This window comes from Dasypus novemcinctus, chromosome 4 (genome assembly GCF_030445035.2).
Source record: "Dasypus novemcinctus isolate mDasNov1 chromosome 4, mDasNov1.1.hap2, whole genome shotgun sequence".
Classification (NCBI taxonomy): domain Eukaryota; kingdom Metazoa; phylum Chordata; class Mammalia; order Cingulata; family Dasypodidae; genus Dasypus; species Dasypus novemcinctus.
Window position 1 is genome coordinate 22,172,933 of NC_080676.1, and position 20,585 is coordinate 22,193,517.

General features: G+C 38.7%; 2 protein-coding genes across 14 annotated transcripts in view; one reads left to right on the plus strand and one right to left on the minus strand.

The window, feature by feature from the left end:
• The window catches only part of MBNL1 (muscleblind like splicing regulator 1), a 208,091-nt gene that overhangs the window by 18,151 nt on the left and 169,355 nt on the right, over window positions 1–20,585 (plus strand). For 8 of the 13 annotated variants that reach the window (XM_004478815.5, XM_004478818.5, XM_058295172.2 and 5 more), the window contains exon 1: window positions 14,108–14,246. The exons of 3 other annotated variants lie outside the window; for them this stretch is intronic. The gene's annotated coding sequence lies outside the window, so the exon portion shown is untranslated. Of the gene's footprint in view, window positions 1–13,701; window positions 14,247–20,585 lie in introns of those variants that run through there. 2 more of the 13 variants (XM_004478812.4, XM_004478817.4) reach the window with 1 other exon arrangement.
• On the minus strand, window positions 13,745–14,866 carry LOC131278185 (uncharacterized). The gene is made up of 2 exons (XM_058295175.2): window positions 14,587–14,866; window positions 13,745–14,227 (listed from the first exon to the last, which is right to left on the minus strand). The coding sequence occupies exons 1-2, from the start codon at window positions 14,746–14,748 to the stop codon at window positions 13,745–13,747; spliced, it is 645 nt and encodes a 214-aa protein (XP_058151158.1). The 5' UTR covers window positions 14,749–14,866.

The window sequence follows — 20,585 nt, forward strand, 5'->3', positions numbered from 1 at the left end:
GGACATTGCAAAAGCTGTGCTGGGAGGAAAATTTATAGCCCTCAAGGATTACATTAAAAAGGAAGAGCTAAAATTGAAGATCTAACTGCACGCCCTGGAGGAACTAGAAAAAGGACAGCAATTTAGTCTCCAAAACAAGCTGAAGGAAAGAAATAGTAAAGATCTGAGAAGAAATAAATGAAATCAAGAACAAAAAACAATAGAATCAGCAAAACCAAAAGTTGGTTCTTGAAAAAGATCAACAAAATGGACAAACCCTTAGCTAGTCTAAAAGTTAAATAGAGAGAAAAGACGCAAATAAATAAAATCAGAAATGAGAGTTGGAACATTACCACTGACCACACAGAAATAAGAGAGATCATAAGAGGATACTATGAACAACTATATGTCAAAACACCAGACAAGGTAGAGGAGATGGACAAATACCTAGAAACATACAAACCACCTACACCTCAACAACCCAATCACAAGTGAAGAGCTTGAAACGGTCATGAAAAACCTCTCAAAGATGCAAAGTCCAGAACCAGATGGCTACACAGGTGCATTCTGCCACTCATTCAAAGACAATCTAATACCAATGTTGCTCAAGCTGTTCAAAAAAATTGAATAGGAAAGCACTTTACTGAACTCAGTCAATGAAGCCAATGTCATTCTAATACCAGAACCACATAAAGATACTACCAAAGAAGGAAATTACAGACCAATACCTCTAATAAATACAGATGCAAAAATTCTCAACAAAACACTTGCAAACCAAATCCAAAAGCACATTAGAAGAATTATACACCAAGATCAAGTGAGTTCTATTCCAGGTATACAAAAAATCAATTAACATAATAAACCACATTGGTACATTGAAGAAGAAAAATTACATGGTCTTCTCCATTAATGCAGAAAAGGCATTTAATAAAATACAGCAAACTTTCTTGATTAAAAACATTCCAAACATTAGGAATAGAAGAAAACTTTCTCAATATGGTAAAGTACATATATGAAAAACCAACAACTAGCATTATACTTATGATGAAAGACTGAAAGCTTTCCCACTGAGATCAGGAACAAGACAAGGATGCCCACTGTCACTACTGCTATTCAATATTATGCTAGAAGTTCTAGCCAGAGCAATTACACTAGATAAAGAAATAAAAGGCACCCAAATAGGAAAGGAAGAATTAAAACTTTTACTATTCACTGGTGATATGATTCTATACCTAGAAAATCCTAAAAAACCTACCACAAAGCTAATACAACTAATAGACAATGTCAACAGATTGGCAGGATACAAGACTAATACACAAAAATCAATAGCATTTCTATACATTACTGATGAGCAATCTGAGGAGGAAATCAGAAAAAAAATCCATTTATCATAGTAACTAAAAGAATCAAATATTTAGGAATAAACTTAACCAAGGATATAAAGGACCTGTATTCAAAAAGCTACAAAACATTGCTAAAAGATACCAAAGAAAAAGACTTAAAATAAATGGAAGAACATTCTGTGTTCATGGACTGGAAGACTAAATGTTGATAAGATGTCAGTTCTACTCAAACTGATTTACAGATTCAACACAATCCCAATAAAAAATTCCCACAGGGTTTTTGCAGAAATGGAAAAGTCAATACAAGGTAGGCGGCCCTGAATCACCAAAAATGTCTTTAAAAAAGAAGAATAAAAAAGAACTCTTACTCTCTGACTTTAAAGTATATTACTTAGCTACAGTGGTAAAAACAGCATGATACTGGCATAAAGACAGACCTATTGACTAATGGAACTGAATGGAAAGCTCAGAAATAGGCCCTCACATCTACAGTCAAGTGATTTTTGACAAGGCTGTCTTGCCCTACCAGCTGGGCCAGAACAGTCTATTCAACAAATGGTGCTAGGAGAACTGGATATCCATATCCAAAAGAAAGAAAGAGGACTCCTATCCCACACCTTATACAAATATTAACTCAAAATGTGTCAAGACCTAAATATAAAAGTGACAACTATAAATATCCTAGAAGAAAATGTGGAAAAATATGTTCAAGTTCTTGTGGTAGGTGGCATTTTCTTAAACATTAATATATAAGAAGCAAAAGAAAAAATAGATGAATGGGGCCTCCTTAAAATTGAATACTTTTGCACTTCAAAGGACTTTGTCAAAAAGGTGAAAAGGCAGCCAATTCTATGGGAGAATGTATTTGGAAATCACACATCTAAGGGTTTAATGTCCATGATACATAAAGAGGGGTTACAACTCAACAATAAAAAGAAAAACAACCCAATTAAAAACTGGGCAAAAGATTTGAATAGATATTTGTCTAATGAAGAAATACAAATGGCAAAAAACATGTGAAAAAAAAAGTTCAACATCACTGATGAATGTTAATAAAAACTACAATGAGATATCACTTCACTCCTATCAGAATGGCCACTATTGAAAAGACAAAGAACTACAAGTGTTGGAGAGGATGTGGAGAGATAGGAACACTTATTTGCTGTTGGTGGGAATGTAGAATGGTACAGCCACTGTGGAGAATTGTTTGGCAGTTCCTGAGGAAGTTGAATAAAAGCTTGCTATGTGACTCAACAATACTAATTACTAAGTATATGCCCAGAAGAACTGAGAACAGTGCGATAAACAGGCATCTGCACACAATTGCATCTTCAGTGGTGTGAAGTTTTTCTTTTAGGAGTAATGAAATAATTCTAAAATGTTTTGGGGTGATGAATACATAATATTGTGATTATACTAAAAGTCAGTGATTGCATACTTTGGATAGATCGTATGGTATGTGAATATATCTCAATTAAACAGCTTAATAGATAAATAAATAATTGTGCAAGAATAGCCAGAAATAGCAACTATGTACACTACATTGAATGATGCAAGCCAAAAACAAAAGGACAAATACTGTATGATTGCACTATTATGAATTAAATATATTGTGTAAACTCGTGGAGTTAATAATTAGAATATAAGTCACCAGAAAACAGAAGGAGGGTAGAGAATGGAAAGCTGAGGTTTAATCTGTGCAGAATTGGTTTAAAAAAATGTTGTTTGTAAATCATTGGAAGTGAATAGAAATGGTGAGAGCACATCAGAGGTTGGTAACTAACAGAGAATGGGTATGACAGTGGTTGACAGGAAAAGTCTGACAGTTTTATTACTAGAAAGAAAATGAAAAAAATGTAACATGGGACTGTATAACAGTGAAATCTCATGTGAAATACAAATATGGGTAATATTGCATATGTAAGACTGATTTTACAAAATACAAATAAACTCAAGAGTTGGAAACAGAATTGCAGCTATGTATGGCAGGGGAATCAGAGAGAGACTGACAGGTGATGAAGATTTTTTTTTGTTTTTGTTTTTGCTCTTTTGTCTTTTTTGTTTATTATTTTTTATTATTATTGGAATAATGAAAATGCTCTAATAATGATTGAAGTGGTGAATGCACAACTATGTGATTGTACACTTTGGATAGATTTATGCTTTATTAATATGTACCAATAAAATTGATTTGTCAAAAAAAAAATTGCATTGAGATACCATTTCATACCCAAAAGGATAGCTAGTATTTAAAAATCTGAAAATAATAAGTGTTGACAATGTGGAGAAATATTAACCCTCATACATCATTGATGAGAATATAAAATGGTGCAGCCATTGTGGAAAACAGTTTGGCAATTCCTCAGAAAGCTAAACATACGTTAAAATTACCATATGACCCAGCAATTCATAATATGTTTTTAATCCTTATATTTTGGAAAGACCTGAAATTTAACATGGGATTATTATTTTTCTTAAAGATTCAAGATCTTTTAATTTACTATTACTGTAATTTTAAGTAATAACAATAGGTATATTTTACCAAAGGCCTGACATGTTAGGTTTATTCTCGTGAAGTCTCTCATCAGCACAGCTCCCTGAAGTAGGTACCTTTAGCCTGCAGGCAGCCAAGGATTGGAGAGATTGCCTAAACTCATAAATAACAAATTCCAAAGCCCATCTTTATTTCACAGCAACTCACTGTAGCCAAACCCATCATGGGAACAGTGGCCTTTGAAAGCATCCTCTTTTATTGTGGCCCAATTCTTCCAAAAAGTGTGGAGCATAACCACGCCTTTACACCAAGTGGGAGGGGATTATGGCTTGCTGCCAAGAGCAGCCAACGACGAAGGCAGAAGAGTGCAAGTTTGCAGCAAGCGTGATTCCTGCCAACGGTAGCCGGGCCATGTGTCACATTTGGCATGTATATACCTGTTGCCAATAACCCCAAAGTAGGCAGTTCTTCCTCTTTAGTCACACAGTAATTTAGTCATAAAGGAAATAGATTCACTTCAGTAGGCTTCTTCTTCCATCACAGTAAGGAAAATATCCAAGTCATGCCCTGTGTCATCCATGTTCTCCTTCTTTCTAATAATTAATTTTGGCTGCCTTGCCTAAATTGTATACTGGTGCCAAATATGCCATTTTTTGTAATTCCAAGTCTTATCCAGCAAATTAATACCTTCTGATAGCCACATAGAGTTCTCAGTATTTTAGGACCCTGAAAAACTATTTAAAACTTCTTCCAAGACAGACGTACCAGAACTTTGCAAGATTAAACAAACTTCAAAGGCTTCATGAGGGGAAAAACTGAACTGGCCAAGCCTGTAATTTAGACTATCTTTAGAGAGGAATGATGTTATGAAAAGAGAGATCCAGAGTGGCCAGCCTCCTTTATACAGTTAAATTTTTCTTGACTTAATTGTAAAGATGAAATGACAAGTAGGAAAGTGCTTTTGTAGGAGTGTGGGAGTCTTGTAGCCTTAGAAGGAAGTTACATTGTGTATGAGTGCAAGCATGTGGGTGGGAGTTATAGGCTGCTGCTCTGTGGCAAGTACAGAATAATCACGCATAAACATCTTTTCGCTAAACATCTTTTCACTTTTACCTTGAACAGAATCAATACTCTTGTATTAACGGTACTTGATATGTTATTTAAAATAAGTACATGTTACCATCTTGTACCCAGGAACAGAAAAAGTCATTTTACATTCACGGAAAAACAGAGTTTTTTGAAAGAAGTCTTTAACATGGGCAAAACAAAAGAGAACACCATTGGATTTTCATTTTATTTTCATATATTAATTTAAAACCTGGCACACTAAGACTCCTTGAAAGTGTGAGAAAGAAGTTGGCTTTGTCTGGAGATGCAATACCCTTAAATGATTAAGCCCAGGAGATGAATCAAAGTAAATAACAAAGAGCGCAGCAAGGACATGGTAGTAATAACCAGTCACAGGGTTCTTTGAACCTTCCCGGGGTTGGGCACTGCTTTGTGAACACTCTGCCACTTAGTAGAAATACAATCACTATTGCATGTAGCCAGTAATGGAACTCTGTCCTTGGAAATAAAGAGGAATTCAGGTAGTGTAGACATGTAGAATAAGCACTGTCATGACTCTCACATGACTGTAATTTTAGAAATTTGAACTCGGTGAAGAAAGGGGGAAATCATAAAAACAAAGATAATTGTCCCAGTGTTGCATTTATATTCACCTATTACGTACACTCATTACTCCACTGCGCTTTATTTATATTAGTCACTTGATTATGACTATTTACTATTTCATAGCTATTGTCCTGTATATTTCAAGAGGCTCTGAATTTAGTTTTTCTGCACCATAGAGCCTCAGACTCTAGGAAAGGCCAGAATGATGCCAGGTGCTCAGGGACTATTTATGGACTGGTTAAGATGGTTGATGGTGAAAGACAGAGTGAAAATGCAGCAGTTCCCTCTTGAGCAGGTGAAGTCAGAAAAGGTTGAAAGAGGGAAAGAATGCTCCACGTTGTCTGAAAACGTATTCATTACTTGGAAGGCGAGATTGTATCAGACCTTGTCAGCAGCTACTCATTGCTAAGCCCACTGCAGAAATTTGGGCATTCAGATCCATCCAGGTGAGACCAGGAGTGTCATTTAGGGCTGACGGCACATCCACAAAAGACCATAAACGAAGGCTTCTGACATTACCTTCAAATGAGATCGATCCTGCTAATTTACTCGAGTTTAGTATTTAAATTACTTGCTGAATGGAGTTCTTTACATGTGAAAACGTACAGAAGATCGTTTTGGGCATTTCATAATCAGAATATTTATTTAGATATATCCAATATTCTGATACATACATAAATCAGAAGCCTTCTCCAAAGAAAGTGGTATAGGGCATCTGTGATATCTCAGAGGTTCAGAGAGCAATCTCCTGGGGTGCCCATTATTACAATTTAATAGCAAGAGGCAGGATTCTGAATTTCAAGCCATGATCACATTATAGAATGTGTAGGGTTATCCTCTGTGTGGCCTTGCCTGTTTGTCTAATTTGCTTGTAAGCCTGTAGATCATTAATGCATATCTGATAAAGGTGAAGCATATTTTGGTTGCCTGAGAAGCAGTTTCTAACTAAGTGCATGCCAAAATGTATTCTTCCACCACCATCTTAGCTCCCCACAAATAGTCCTGGCTTCCACCTTCCTAAATGCAGGTGAGACGAGTGTACCCAAACCTAACCCCTGCAGAGAATACTTTCTGTTGAGCCTTAAAAAAAAAGTTTACTTGTAAAACGGGAGAAATGGAGCAAGCCAATGGATTGCCACTAAAAAACTGATTCTGGGTAATTTCGCTTATTAAATTATTGCTCAGTGATATGCAGCCTTGGCTACATATTGGAGTTAAAAAAAATACTGGTGCCTAGGTGCTACTGCCAGAAATTCTCATTTACTTGGCGTGGATTGCAGTTAGGTGAGCTAAAATATAGCCAAAGAATAGCACCACTGCTCTAGTTTCAGGATCCTCATTTCTAAGATGGGTTCACAATTACCACATCACATATCTCTTGTGAGGGTTCAAAGAGATGTGTGTGGTCTGAGATGCTAACATTTCTGCATTCATCAAGCCGAATTCTATTTCTACAGGAGATGAAATAGGAAAGGAAGGAAGGGGGGCGTGGGGGATCTGGGGGAAGTGAGGAGGCGGGATCTTTCCATACACCTACCCTCCAAGCTCTGCCAGTTAGCAGTTCATTGGGGTTAACACACTACCCTTTGTCAAAGCAAACACTCCTGAAGCATTAAGCCTCATTCTCACCTTAGCGTGAAGGACTTTATTGGGATAATTTCCTATCACTTAGTTGAGGATTTGTGATTTAAGGTCTAGGGGAGGCAAGGAGTTGCAAGGTGGGGGGTAGGGGGGTGGGGGCAAGGAGGGCATCCTTGCATTCCCTGAGGGACTGGTTAGGAAACTTGTGGTCTGGAAGTCCAGGGTCTGAGAAGAGCACTTTGCAAGCTTTCCATCATGACAGCACGAAATTCCAAAACACGAGCAAAAAACCACCTCCTCCTCGCTTTGCTATGGCAGCTATTTCTTAACGAAGTGTTCATCTGTCACTCTTCAGTCTAATAGCCCTTCATAACTTCTGTGACCTTTTTTTAGGCCTTAAGCACTTAAGATGTGGCAGGTAATTTTACCATTTGCAAGTTGCTTGGGAATTCGTGAGGGGCAAGGCCTTGCCCATCTCCTCTCTCCTCCCTTGCCATCGGCTTGGCACGTGGTAAGCACTCAGGCGTTGTTGAATGTAGTTGTTTTATTTGCTCTACTCGTTTCCAGTTTTTCATATCCATCCCTCCTCTAGACTACACTGTGAGCACCTTGAGGAAAACCTATTGATTTCTATATCCCCACTGCCGATCACAGCTCTTAGCACCTAGTCAGTGCTCAATAAATTTTGTTAACTGAATTAAGGTGCAATAGCCAGAGCAATGATACCTGAGTTGAGATATTAGAATTGATTTATGGTACTGCCTAGCTCCCACCTTGTTAGACAAGGCAAAAAGAGAAGAGAAAAAGAAGTGTATATAAGCTCCTACCCTCAATTAATATAACAAAAGTTGTTTCTATTCTAAAGTCCCTTTAGGACATATCTTGAGGCATGTTCTGAGGTAATTTCAGAAGCCCAGAAAAGTAAGAAGGAATAAGAGGAGCCAACAAAAGATCCAGTGAGAGAGTCTACACAATGGAATAAAAGAGTGAGGGATGTGGAATATCACAGAAGCTATAAGATGGGAACCTTTAGGGGAAAAAAAAAATCAAACCTGCTCTTGGCATTTACAATTTTTTCTTTGTCTTTAGGAATAAATAAAGCAATGGACATGTTTTTCAGATGCTGTTTTTCTACCCGGAACAAAGTTAATATTAAAAATGTTTGAGTTATAGTGCATAAAACAGTTACACAATAATATTTATACTGTAAGACCTATTAGATACTATTTTTAAAAGATTACAAGGGAATTCTGGGGCTATTAAGCCACAATGCATAATTTATGAGATGGCAGAAAGCATTTCATAACTTTACATGAAATTACATATTATATGCATACATAGATAATATGTGCCCTTCGGCCTTTTGGCGACCTGTTTCATATTTGTTTCTGTATTGGTTTATTTATTAAAATGCTACTATTGCATTTCTTCATTGCTTTAAGTGACAGTCCACAGTTGAAGACATGTGTATAACCCAGGGAGAATGTTTAGAAATATATTATAGCTTAGACAGACTAATCCAGGATCTGGGATATAGGCATAGACTCTGAAAACGCTGCACTTGTGGGGCAGGCGGCTTGACCCTTTCTTAGCTGCAAGGCTTTGGCCAAGTGTCAACTCTCCAGCTTCCGTTACCTCATGGGTTAATGAAGATTATAATGAATGACATGGACAATGTCATTTGTTTTATAAGGCTATATTCTAAGATTAAGTGAAAAAAATCAGAATACAAAAGTGTATATCCAGTACAATATGAACTATATAAAATGAGTTGAGAAAAGCCTGGAGGGAAAGAAACTGTAATATTAATAGGGGACTATCTCTGGGAAATTCCTGCTGATTGTTATAAAAACTTTCATCTTCAGTAATTTTAAATTTGCTATATTGGGCTGACTTTCGGTTAGAAGTCTCACACACACACACACACACACACACACACACACACACACACACACACACACATCGCCCTTGCCTCAAGGCATGGAAATGGCCATCGCATGGAGTCTCTTCAGTTCTGAACTGTTAGGATTCCCCCAATCGGTTTCTGCTACTGGACCTCCAGCCATTTGCTTTCCCTTCCCTCCCGGCCAAGGCTCACCCTTTGGATTTGCTCCCATTCTCAGTTAGAAGGCAAGTTTGGAAAAGAGTGATGCACTTTCTGTATCCTGTTCTGAGCCCAACAGCCTCCCCGACAACCCTCAAGAGGAATTTAATTATCTTTGTGAAAGCAAATCGGATCAAATTCCCCTCCCCCCGCCCATAAAACTTATTACTTCAGTAGTTCCCATAGGCCAAAAGCCTCATGATTGCATTTCCAGTGTGATTATTTTATTAAGATGTGTTGTGGAGCTCCTTGAGGTTAGGCAACCTGTTACTTTTCATTCACCATTTCAACCCCAGACTCAGAATACCTCTGGCCACCTTGCTTTCAAAGTTCTTACCCCAGAGAGTCCTCACTTCACTGAGGACTCTTTTGACCATCTGTGTAAAACACAACCTTGCCTCCCCATACCCTTGACTTGCTTTATTTTAATTCACGGCACTTTTTTCTATCTGAAATTACCTCATATACTTATCTCTTTCTTTATTTTTTTCTTGCTTATTGCCTATCCCTATGTAAACTCCTTGTGGGAAATGGCTTGTCTATTTTGTTCATTTCTGTAACCACAGAACCGAGAACAGGACTTAGCCACAGCCGATGCTCAGTAAACACTTGAGAAATGAATAGGTCGGTGTGCAATAAGTGCTGTCTGAATGGAAAGCAGGAAGGAAAAATGGAAGGAAAGAAGGGAAAAAGGAAAGGAGGAAGAATGCAGGAAAGAGGAATTGTATTCCTAGAAATTTGAATACGTAAAACTTGGGGAACTCACCTCCATAGCAGAGCTTCTTGTAGTCCCTATTGTCATAAGAAAAATAGTACAAATAAATGGCCTGGGAAAGCCAGGAAATGTTGATGCCAATTCTTCTCTGCCACAGTGCCTAGTTGCGTATACAATGTTCTCCTCATGTCTAACAAGGAAACAGGACCAGTTGGTCTTTGACTTCCCATTCATTATTAAAATTCTCTGATTCCAAACTTTTAATTCTGAAATGTATTTGCTTTCTATTTTTCTATTGTCAGATCTCAAAATAATTACACTGAAGATTTAGAAACAAGTTTTAAGTAAAATGGCTTGATTGAGAGCTGCATAATTAATATTTTAGCTTGATTTTAATATTTATAAGAATTTAAAGACAAATATATTGCTTTTATATATTTGCCCACTTTTTGTGATTTATAATTAATAATAGAATACATATTAATTGTATTTAAATAGTGGGCACAATTTTTAAAAATGACAGTGTGTGAAAAATATAAAGGTCTTTGAAGAAAAATTAAATTCAGTTAATTCTATGAAGTACATTTATTCAGATAACTGAATGAGTTTTAATTTAGGCTACAAAGAGTCCCCCCCACCCCACCCCCATGAAGTTTAATGTAGAGGTATTTAATGCATTTACTGAAAAAAGGATTCTACATACAACTGGGCTTGCAACTCTTCTTTGCCTTCCAGAAGGCAGTTGTTTTTCTAAAATGGATTGGAAAGCAAGGGAACTGAGTTTGGGCCCAAGTTTTGACCTCTCTGGCAATGGATTATTTTCATCTTGTTATAATAATATAAACTTGAATGAAACAGTTTTAAAGAATCTGAACAGTATCAAGAGCCAAGATCAGTGATTCTAGTCTTTATACAGGTACCTTAAAGATTCCCGTTTTGCTGAAAAAGATAAATGCTACCATTTCTTTTATTTGTCTTATTGGTAAAAGGTAGTTGACATTTTCTCTAAAAACTATATTCCTTAACTGCATTTCATTATGTAATTAATACTTGAATGAACTGAAATATTTCAGAACCCACAGTAAAGATTTTTTTCCTCTATCTGAAAGTGTATTTTTATTTCATCTGAAATTGTTTTCTGTAATTTCTCTCTTATTTTTATACTTATGATCTACTCACTTATGAACCTATGGACCATAACTACTCTTCATGGAAGCAGGAGAGACTGCTCTCCTGGCATTGAGGGTGTATCAAGGGTATTCTAATTGGGGAACTTTTTTTTTATTACTATCATGATTTTTAAATAATATTACAATTTAAAATGTGATGAGAATGCTTCTGGTAGTTGAAATCCTGAAATAAGATTCAATGTTTTTAACATATGATCTGAAGTTTGTTACTGTGCTTTAAAATTTAAATGTCATTATTCATGTCATATTATCAATGATGATATGTTAGGCTAAACCACTAGCAATGGAGTTTTATACCCCACTTTATTTTGGTACCTTTTTGATTTCTAGACTGGCCATTGTTTTTGTATGACAGTTTCCTTAGCTCCTACTTTTTTCTTTATTTAATGTAAAATAACATTTTCCCCCTTTTTTTCTCTCATTTACTAGAATGTTTATTCTATTGTTTCTAGCATCCAAGGGTCTTTCTGGTATTTCTTTGTGTTCTGTTCTGTGGAGCAGAAAATTTGTCTGTTTCAATTTTCCTTTGGTTCCCAGAGGTTTTCCTTTGCTCCTGTACTGAAGTAGAAAGAATTTCCCTCTTGAGCCATACATACGTTCAAAGTTCTGTTTTTCATGATGTTGCTCCTAACAGCGTATTCTCTAACCCAACTGAAAAAAGAACACCAAAGCTCTAACTTGGAAGTCTATAAATGTCTGAGTACAATTGAAAATAAGTTATTTTCTTAAAAAAAATAAATTTTAATAATTAGAATCAGCCTTTAGCCTTTCATTGGTCCTTCTAAGGAGTGGGGCTGGAAATCAGCTAAGGTACCCAACTGCCAGGAGATACCAAGGTGGCCCGATTCAGAAGTTGGGCCTATGTTGTCAGAGAGCATGAAAGGCCAATTGAAGAAATTAAAAAGGCAAGTAGCTAACAATCCAGTAGGCTAAGCCAGGGACTTGGGAGTCTCCCAAGGCTCCTCCCTTCCTCATTCCCTGCATGAGTCATTTTTCCAGTCTGTCCACACCCATTCACCCTTCCATCAGCCCACACTCCCATTCACCCTCCACGCTGCTGCCACAGGATCTTTCTAAAATACAAATCCAGTCTCTACTTCTTGCCCTCGCTGTGTTAACGCTTCTTGCTCACCACTGTTTTTTTAAGTAGAGTTGAGACTCCTTGGATTAACACAGACCTACTTTTAGCTTCATCTCCTGCCACTCCCCCCAGACTTCTCCTCCCCACACTTCTCACAAAAGGACCGGCAAGTCCCTGGTCTAAGCCATGTTCTTTTCTACCTTTGACCTGGACTCAACTCCCTTTCCATTTTGCTAACTTCTACACACCTTTCAAGGCACCAGTTAAATGCAACTCCTCCAGCAAGTCTTTCCTGATTGTCCTCAGGGCCTGCTTGGGGCTTGCCTCCACCATTTGAGTACTTATTAATTAAAATTGATTGGTATGTCTCTTCTCTCTAGAAGAGGTATTATCCTCTAGTGCAGGGACTCCATCTTAATGCATTCTTGCATCTCCAGCATAGGAGGCACTTCATGTAGCTGAAATGAATGCTGAAAAAGAAGGAAGTCCTCATAGCTTGGGGCAGAGAGAAAGTGCCCATCTTTGTTCCATAAGAGAGTGGCTTGTCCTTTTACTTTGTTTCAGCTTTGTGGGCGCTTGAGTATTTTTAAATGATTACAAGCAGTATCATCTTTTTATTTTTCTTCTTAAATTTACTTGATTCTTTTCTTTTCTGGAGGAGGGCAGTACACAATATTAACTTACTGTTTTGTGCATCTAGTCAAGGGTCAGCAACTCAGGTTTGTTATTAGGGCCTCTGGAAGTATTTTTGTACTTTGCTGATGTTTTTCTTTCCCTCCTTAAGCTTACTTACCTCGATCTCTTTAAGACTACAAACCTGAAGGAAAACTGTTGCACCACATCCAGCATTTTGTCCTAAATTATGTCAAAACATCAAACAAATGTTTTTCAAACTAGAATCATCATTGAACAAGTTATCAAGATCTCGTAAATTCACAAGAAAGCATGCCCCTAATCTCCAAAACTTTATCACATCACAGAAGTCTCAGGATTCTTTCAATTCAAAGCGAAGCCCAATTACATCTTAACACATCCGTGAATTCTGGTTTTGAGGCTATGGTTTCTTTTGCTTCAGTATTGATATGACTTTTTTTTTATTATTATTCCAGTATTTTAGAAAATAATACGTTAATTTTGAAAGAACGGGCTTTGCTTTGTCTATAAATCCTATAATGTAGAGTCGGGAACACAAGGGATTTTAAGGTCCAAACACTATTTACAAACTAGATGGGACGCTGGTATGTGAGTGTTCGTGCTTGTGTGACAATCGGTTTCACTAAGGAATTCCAAAACTGTGGACAGCCTGTTACTTGAGAAAGATACACATTTGCAGCCTTGCAGATGTTTTTCGCGCCTGCTAGCTATCCAGGTTCAAAAATTGCGTGGTGCATTTTCGGGCGACAGCCCTATCAAACCCTCGGGTTTTATTCTACTCTGATTCTAACCTTCACCCTAACCTTGGCGGCCTCTCGACCAAGCCCCATCCAAGGGCCTCTTAGAAAATGAATCCATTTTTCTGCCCAGAGAGCGCGGGAGGCGCAGTCAGCGGCAGGAGCGCGTCCCCTCCGCACTAGAGCTCGAGGTTACACTGTGGAACGTGTAAAATGGAAGATACCAACGGGGGAGCGAGGGGATGAGCGTCGCCAGCGCCGGCCCCGGCTGCCTCCGGCTCCCGCCGCCGACGGGAGACTGGAAAGGACCACCCCTTGCAGACTGTGTCGGGTCGCGGGGCTGCGGGACGGCCGGCAGCGGCGCCGGAGGGCGGCCGCACGCTGCGGAGCGTTTTTTCGCCGCCGCGCGCATTCTCGAGCTCGGCAAGTCCGCGCAGGGCTTCCTGGAGGGGCCGGGCTGCGGGGGAGGGGCCGCGCAGCAGCAGCGGAAACCAGACCTCGGCGATAAGAGGCGGCACGGCGACAGGCAACAGTCTTTTCACTGCAGCTGAATGAGTTGTGGCGCTCACAATGCTCCAGTGACAAGGAACTGACAAGTTCAGTTTTCCGTCTCGGGCCTCTCGTCAGCACGACTCCCACAATGCCTTGGACACGCTGCCTCCAGTCGGGCTGCCTCTGAAAAACCATGTAAGGGGTAAGTTTCCCGGCGCTCGGCGTCCGTGCGCGGCTCGGCGGCTCCTCATTGTTCGCACCCTGTCGGGGCTGTACATGGCCGAAGGAGGAAGTGAGAGGTCGTCGCCGGCGGCCGCGTTGGCGGGGCAGGGCTGCCGGTTCCGCGGCGCGCGGCCTCCTGGGCTGAAGGGAGGCGGGAGGCTGCCGCCGCAGCTCGGCGCGGGGCACCGCTGGCCTGGGCTCTGCGGACACTGTCAGAGCTCGGGCAGCACGTTCTCTGGCAGCCGAGAAGGACAGAGAAAGAAGGAGGGGGGGGGGGGGAGGGTCAATAAAAGAAACAGGTGGGTTGGAAGTGTACTTACAACTTGGTGACCTCTGGGAGGGAAGAGGCGAGCCGGGGAGGGGGGGAGCCCCGCTTTCTCCGGAGAGACCCCGCATCCCTGTCCCCGGGGCTGCCGTCCAGCGCGGGCTTCGTACGGGCCAAATATGCGCACGGAAAGGTTAATTCTCTGCCTGCTCCCCATAAATTACGCGTGACATGTTTAGCTGGGCTTCCTTATATGGAGAGTGCCGTATTTCAGTCCAGTTTGCCCTTTGCCAAGTTTACAGGGCGGAAGACGCCCTGCATGAGAGGCTTTTTCCCCCCCTTCATCGTTTTATAGTGCGTCACTCAAAAACTGTACGAAAAGTAAATATGGGAGCTCTGGGTGGAGGCGCAATTGGTCGATTTCGTTTCTTTCACCCAAGATCGAACGGGACTTAGTATTTGAGTTCTGGTTTTTAGACAAAAGCGGGGAAAATATGCGGCCCCCCCTCCCACTTTTTTTTTTTAAACGGAGCCGGAATCTGTTATTGGTAGTAATGTGTCATGTGAGAATACTTTGATTCTGGAGCCTGTAACTCGAGCAGGTATATGGTGGCGCTTATGCGTTCCCCTCTCCCAGCACTTTACCACCACAGGGTGTTGCTGGAAGAGGGGTTGCGTTCTTAAGGCTCTCTGGGGCTGAGAGAATGCGGGGCTGCTGGGATTCTGTGATGTGTTTCCGCGGAGTGGCCTTCCCTAGGATTAAAATTGAGTCAGGAGCTGCCCGAAAGGCTATTTGTCACCGCCTTTACTTTGTGGGCCCGCCAACGCAGCACACGAGATCACGCGTGAATGGTAAACTCTGCCATACTCTGAGGAATTTCTTAAGCAAATTAATGCACAGGAAAAGGTCATAATTAATGCCTTTGAATTTTCAGGCCCTCTGCAGCGTGCTTTGAAATACTACACCACTGCACACGCTCTTCCTCCTGGGTTTGAGCTCACTGTCCGGTTATCCGTCGAGCGTTTTTAGTGCATAACTCTTCATTATCAGCATAAGGGACCCCACTCCATGTTATCTGGTCCTGTGGATTACTGAGAGCGTTGGTGTTTCTCCTTGCCTTGCGGTTGAGATAAAATGTTATCTGTAACGCAAGTTAAAATGAAAGTTCAGCTAAAATGAAAGTTCAGCGACTAATGAAAATCCACCCTGAGACTAGTTCATTAATGCTTATAATGCCTTAGATGTAGAGGTACAGCCAGAGACCCTGAGGAAGTTATTTTGTAGCCTGAGAAAGCACACTATGGTCACTTGTATCTTTGCTTTCTTAAATTTGGTCACAACTACAGATGAGCAGTTTTTTTAGAAACCCTACAGTGTTCCAGTTTTCACGTTTTCCGTATTTGCATGGGGGTTAAATTTCGTTGGCTTCCTATATCGGTAGGCCTTCTTTCTAAATGTAGTCAGGGTTTTTAGTTTTGTTTAATAGGGGGTTTCCTCACTGAAGACTACAAAAGATGGCCTTTGTGTGTTAGGGAACAGGTTGGGTCAGCACCAGAAAACCTGTTTATCCATCTATAATTACAGTGTCACTTAAGACATAATAATCAGGTTTTATTATTACTAAGAGACTCAGAAAAGTCTCACATGTGCCTAGTTTTTTTTCTCATGTAACGAAGAACAAAAATTGTGTGTCGATATACTTCAAGTGTGATACTCTGTGCAGCCAATAGAGAAACCAAGTGTAATATGGCTCGGGAAATTATTGCTTGTGTTTACATTTCCACATTTGAAGCAAACTTCAACTCCGAGTTGAATTCATTGCATTTTGATTCCAACATTCTGTTCTTCCTCTGGGCACAAAATTCTTATGAAATGAAACATTAGATTTTGTTCCAGAAGAAAAACAAAATATTCCAAGATTTCTCCAGGGGGTAAAAAAAGTAAAATCACTTTTCTCATTGAGGGAGACTATATTACTTTATGATGTAAAATTTCCTGTCTTCATGGTATGCAAAAAATTGCCCTTGAATTTCTTCCGGTGGCCATACATTATTAAGCCTGTATTTGATGTATCTGTTTATGGACATACAGAGAATAGCCTTCTTGTAACTTCTAGCTTTGTGCTTGCAAATAGAAGTTGTGCAGATTAGGGAAGACTTCAGGTAAAAGAAGAACTTGAAAGAAATAGGGGATGGGGGTTTCTTATACTCTAAGAAGAAGGCATATGGTGGGTGGTCGATATGAGGATCAGGGAATGGAGGAAGAAAGCAAAATACCACCACTCAGGTGATGGGCTCAATATAAAATCTCAACAGAAATACTAATTCTAGAGGATTTACTGGGAAGACTTTGAAAGCATGTGGCCTTTTAGGCCAAAAAACTTCATAATTTTGGAAATCTAAAATGGGCAGTCCCATACAGTAGCTATAGCCATTAGCCACATGTGGCTGGTGAGTACTTGAAATGTGGCTAGTTCAGGTTGGGAGTTGCTGTAATTGGAAAAGGTGCAAATTTGAAAAGTTGGTAGAGAGTTTTTATGTTAATTATATGTAAACAGCTGGTTTATAGTTTTTATGTTGATTAGATGTTGCACTGAAAATGTTCTGGATTTCTTGGGTTAAGTGGAATATATCGTTAAGATTAATTTTACCTGTTTATTTTTGCTTTTTTTTGTTGCTTCTAGAAACCTTAAGATAACAAATGGGACTTGTGTTATAGATCTACTGCACATGATCTAGAATAAAGCAGAAAAACAATATTCTGGGAGAAAGTATAAATAAATCTTAGGTTTCTGGCCTAAAGAGTTCACTGGTTAAACACAATAAAAAAGTTAGCTAATTTTTTTATAAGCTAAAGAAGTTTATTTTACATAGAAATAACCTTTTTTTCCATTGTAACTAAAATTCTAGAAAACTCACCACCTAACATCTATTTTTATTTCTTCAAAATTACTATTCAGTTTAGAGATTTAATGGTGAGGTAGTAATAACAGAGGAAAGGCTTATAATTAGGGGATGAGTCTTAACACCTCTCAAAGGCCAGAATAGAGTATGATTGCTACTTAGGAACAGTTTAGAGACACTGTGGTTATCATTGTCCTGAAGTTAGCAAACATAAACGAGTCACTAAAATTTATTTTAAAATGGAGTTTTCAGTAAATAGCAATTATCTTCAAATGCTTAATATGTATTTTCCTTTGCTGTGCCTCTCCATCATTAGAAAATAAAATCACCAACTTCAAACAAATTCCCAACCAAATATTAAAAAAAGATTAATGAATCCATGGGAATGAGAGATTTTTTTTTTTCCTGCTGCGAATAGGCCATCATCCGTCTTGAACGTTGGGGAGGATAAAAATATATTTCTGCGGTAATGTTATTGGCTTTAAAGAACTTCTATAAGCAGAGACACTCTTTATAATTTGAATGCATTCTTGAGAAATCATCTGACGGGTAAACAAAGCACAATGGCATAAGTCCTGGAAACATTCCTTTGAGATATCTTCATAACTGAGGTCCATTTTACCATGCATAGTGAGTGTTAAACTAAAAATATGCAGTTCTTTTCTCTCCATATAAAGTATGCTTACTTTTATTTCCTTCAAGGATGCCAAAGGTGTAAGAACAGGATGGATGTATTGTGTCCGTTGGGGGAGGACAGATTCTATATTCAGCCTCAGAAGATGTGGCTCCCCACTTTGTACTACCTTGAATCTCTTTCCCACTGTATGAGGCATAACTCCCAGTAGTCGCAACGTGTGTGTTGAAGGTGAGAGCAATAATGATCCCCATTAACTCGGTATATTGCTCCTGATGAGTCATTGAGCACATTCACTAATGGTTGGAGAATTATTGATTGCAAAGCAGATGCAAGAAGGGCTATTGACAAATGTCTCTAGACATATATATATAATTTGAGCTAGGGGAGTTGTTTTTTACCTGGTGTTTTTCATACTACAACAATGTACATTTATATAGACAGCTATATCCAGGAAAAATGGTAAGTTTTCTGCTGTTATTAATCTACTAAATTTTAAAAGATTCTGGTGTGTCTCTCACATAAGTATGTTTTCAGAGAGGCCACCTCATCACGTGTGCTTGTGACATCCATTAAAACGATGAATCATAGAAAGATGTATGTTTAGAATATTAGACATTATGCCTTTGGCATTTGCACCATTATTCTTTGAGGTCTTACTCTAGGTCCCTCTGATTATCCTTTGTTAGAACAGTTCAGGGTATATTCATCTCAAGATGAAAGCTAGGGAAGCAGATTTGGCTCAATTGATAGAGCATCCACCTACCACATGGGAAGTTCAGTGTTCAAATCCAGAGCCTCCTGACCCAGGTGATGAATTGGCCCATGAGCAGTGCTGATGTGCACAAGGAGTGCTGTGCCATGCAGGGGTGTCCCCCATGTAGGGGAGCCCCATGCACAAGGAGTGCGCCCTGTAAGGAGAGCCGCCCAGTGCGAAAGAAAGTGCAGCCTGCCTAGGAGTGGCGCCAAACACATGCAGAGGTGATGCAGCAAGATGGCACAACAAAAAAACCCACAGATTCTGGGTGACGCCAAAAGAATACAGGTGGACACAGAAGAACACACAGCAAATGGACACAGAGGGCAGACAACTGGAGGGGGGTGGTGGGGAAGGGGAGAAAAATAAATATTTAAAAAAAGAAAAAGATTCAATTCTAGCCATGTTGGATAGAGAATTGCTTGTCCACTGAGATCAATTATGTAAAAAATATGAAGGCATTGTTTCCGAAATACTACTTATGTTTCAAGTGGTATTGTGCTCTGAAAGAAGAACCATCATTTCTTTGGATTTTTTTAAAAAAGAAATTGAGATATTTCTTTTATATACCCAAAGAGGTCACTTATTGTTGATATGGTACACAAAAAGACACAATTTGTGTGTGAGTGTATATATTAATATATAATATTCCCCAAGTCAGTGTCAATGTATTCAAATAACTTGTTATTAAGAAGTTTTAAATAACTTGTTATTAAGAAGATTAATGGTAGGTACAATATACGCCAAAGACCACTGCTAATTGCCATGCATATATCAACTTTATTCCAGCTAAATTAAAAAATGAAGAGATTTCTTCCAAAGAAGGATTTTTTAGATTGACATTTGGCAGTTTTTTTTTTCTCTACATTTTCATTTTTAAAACAGAATAACAATGACTAAGAATGAACTTGTTTTAAAGAGCTAGAAAGTTCCTGGGTTATGGGAATAATTTTAGTTAAATAAACATTACATTGCTAATTGGAGATATTATTTTATCATGTAAAGTAGATTTATAGGTGAATGCTTACTCTGACAAAATACCATGCTAAACTCAGCGAGATCTTCCAAATTTAATCAATATCTACCTTATTCCCAAAGAAATGGCAGTCTGGGAGGAGAAATAAGAGTTTTGGAAATAACAGTAAAGTATAAGGTGATGTTTCATAAGCAATGGCTAGGTAATAAGTTATGGAAGCTTAGGTATGGGAAAAGTAGCCTTACTGTAGTCCTGACACATGAATGTAATAAAAGGAGCAGCCCCCAAATCCACTAATAATAATAATATAATAATAATAATAAAAGGAATTCTTTATTTTTCAAACTTCCTAAAATATTATTCTCCAAAGTCAGCAATAATTATGTCTATCAGTGATGTTTCCATATTTTCCATATATTTATATGTAATGTCTAGACATAGGATTTTTGTGTATGTTCTGAAACAGACATTCCTAAAATTTTTTATTTATAATAGTTTAATATTTATTGTATTTATGTCTATTTCCTAAAAGGAGTAGCAGACTTTTTTTGGGGGATGGGGTGGGGCACAAGGTATAGATTTTATATTTTACCATACCATATCCGACTAGATATATGGCCTGGAATACACCATTTACTCTTTCTGTGTCTTAGTTTCTACTTCTGTGAAATTATAAATAAATAAATAATTATTATTATAATAGAAGTTGCTATTTGCTGTATACTTCTTTACAAAATATTTAATCTTTCCTACAGCCGTGAAATAGACATTATGACCTTTAAC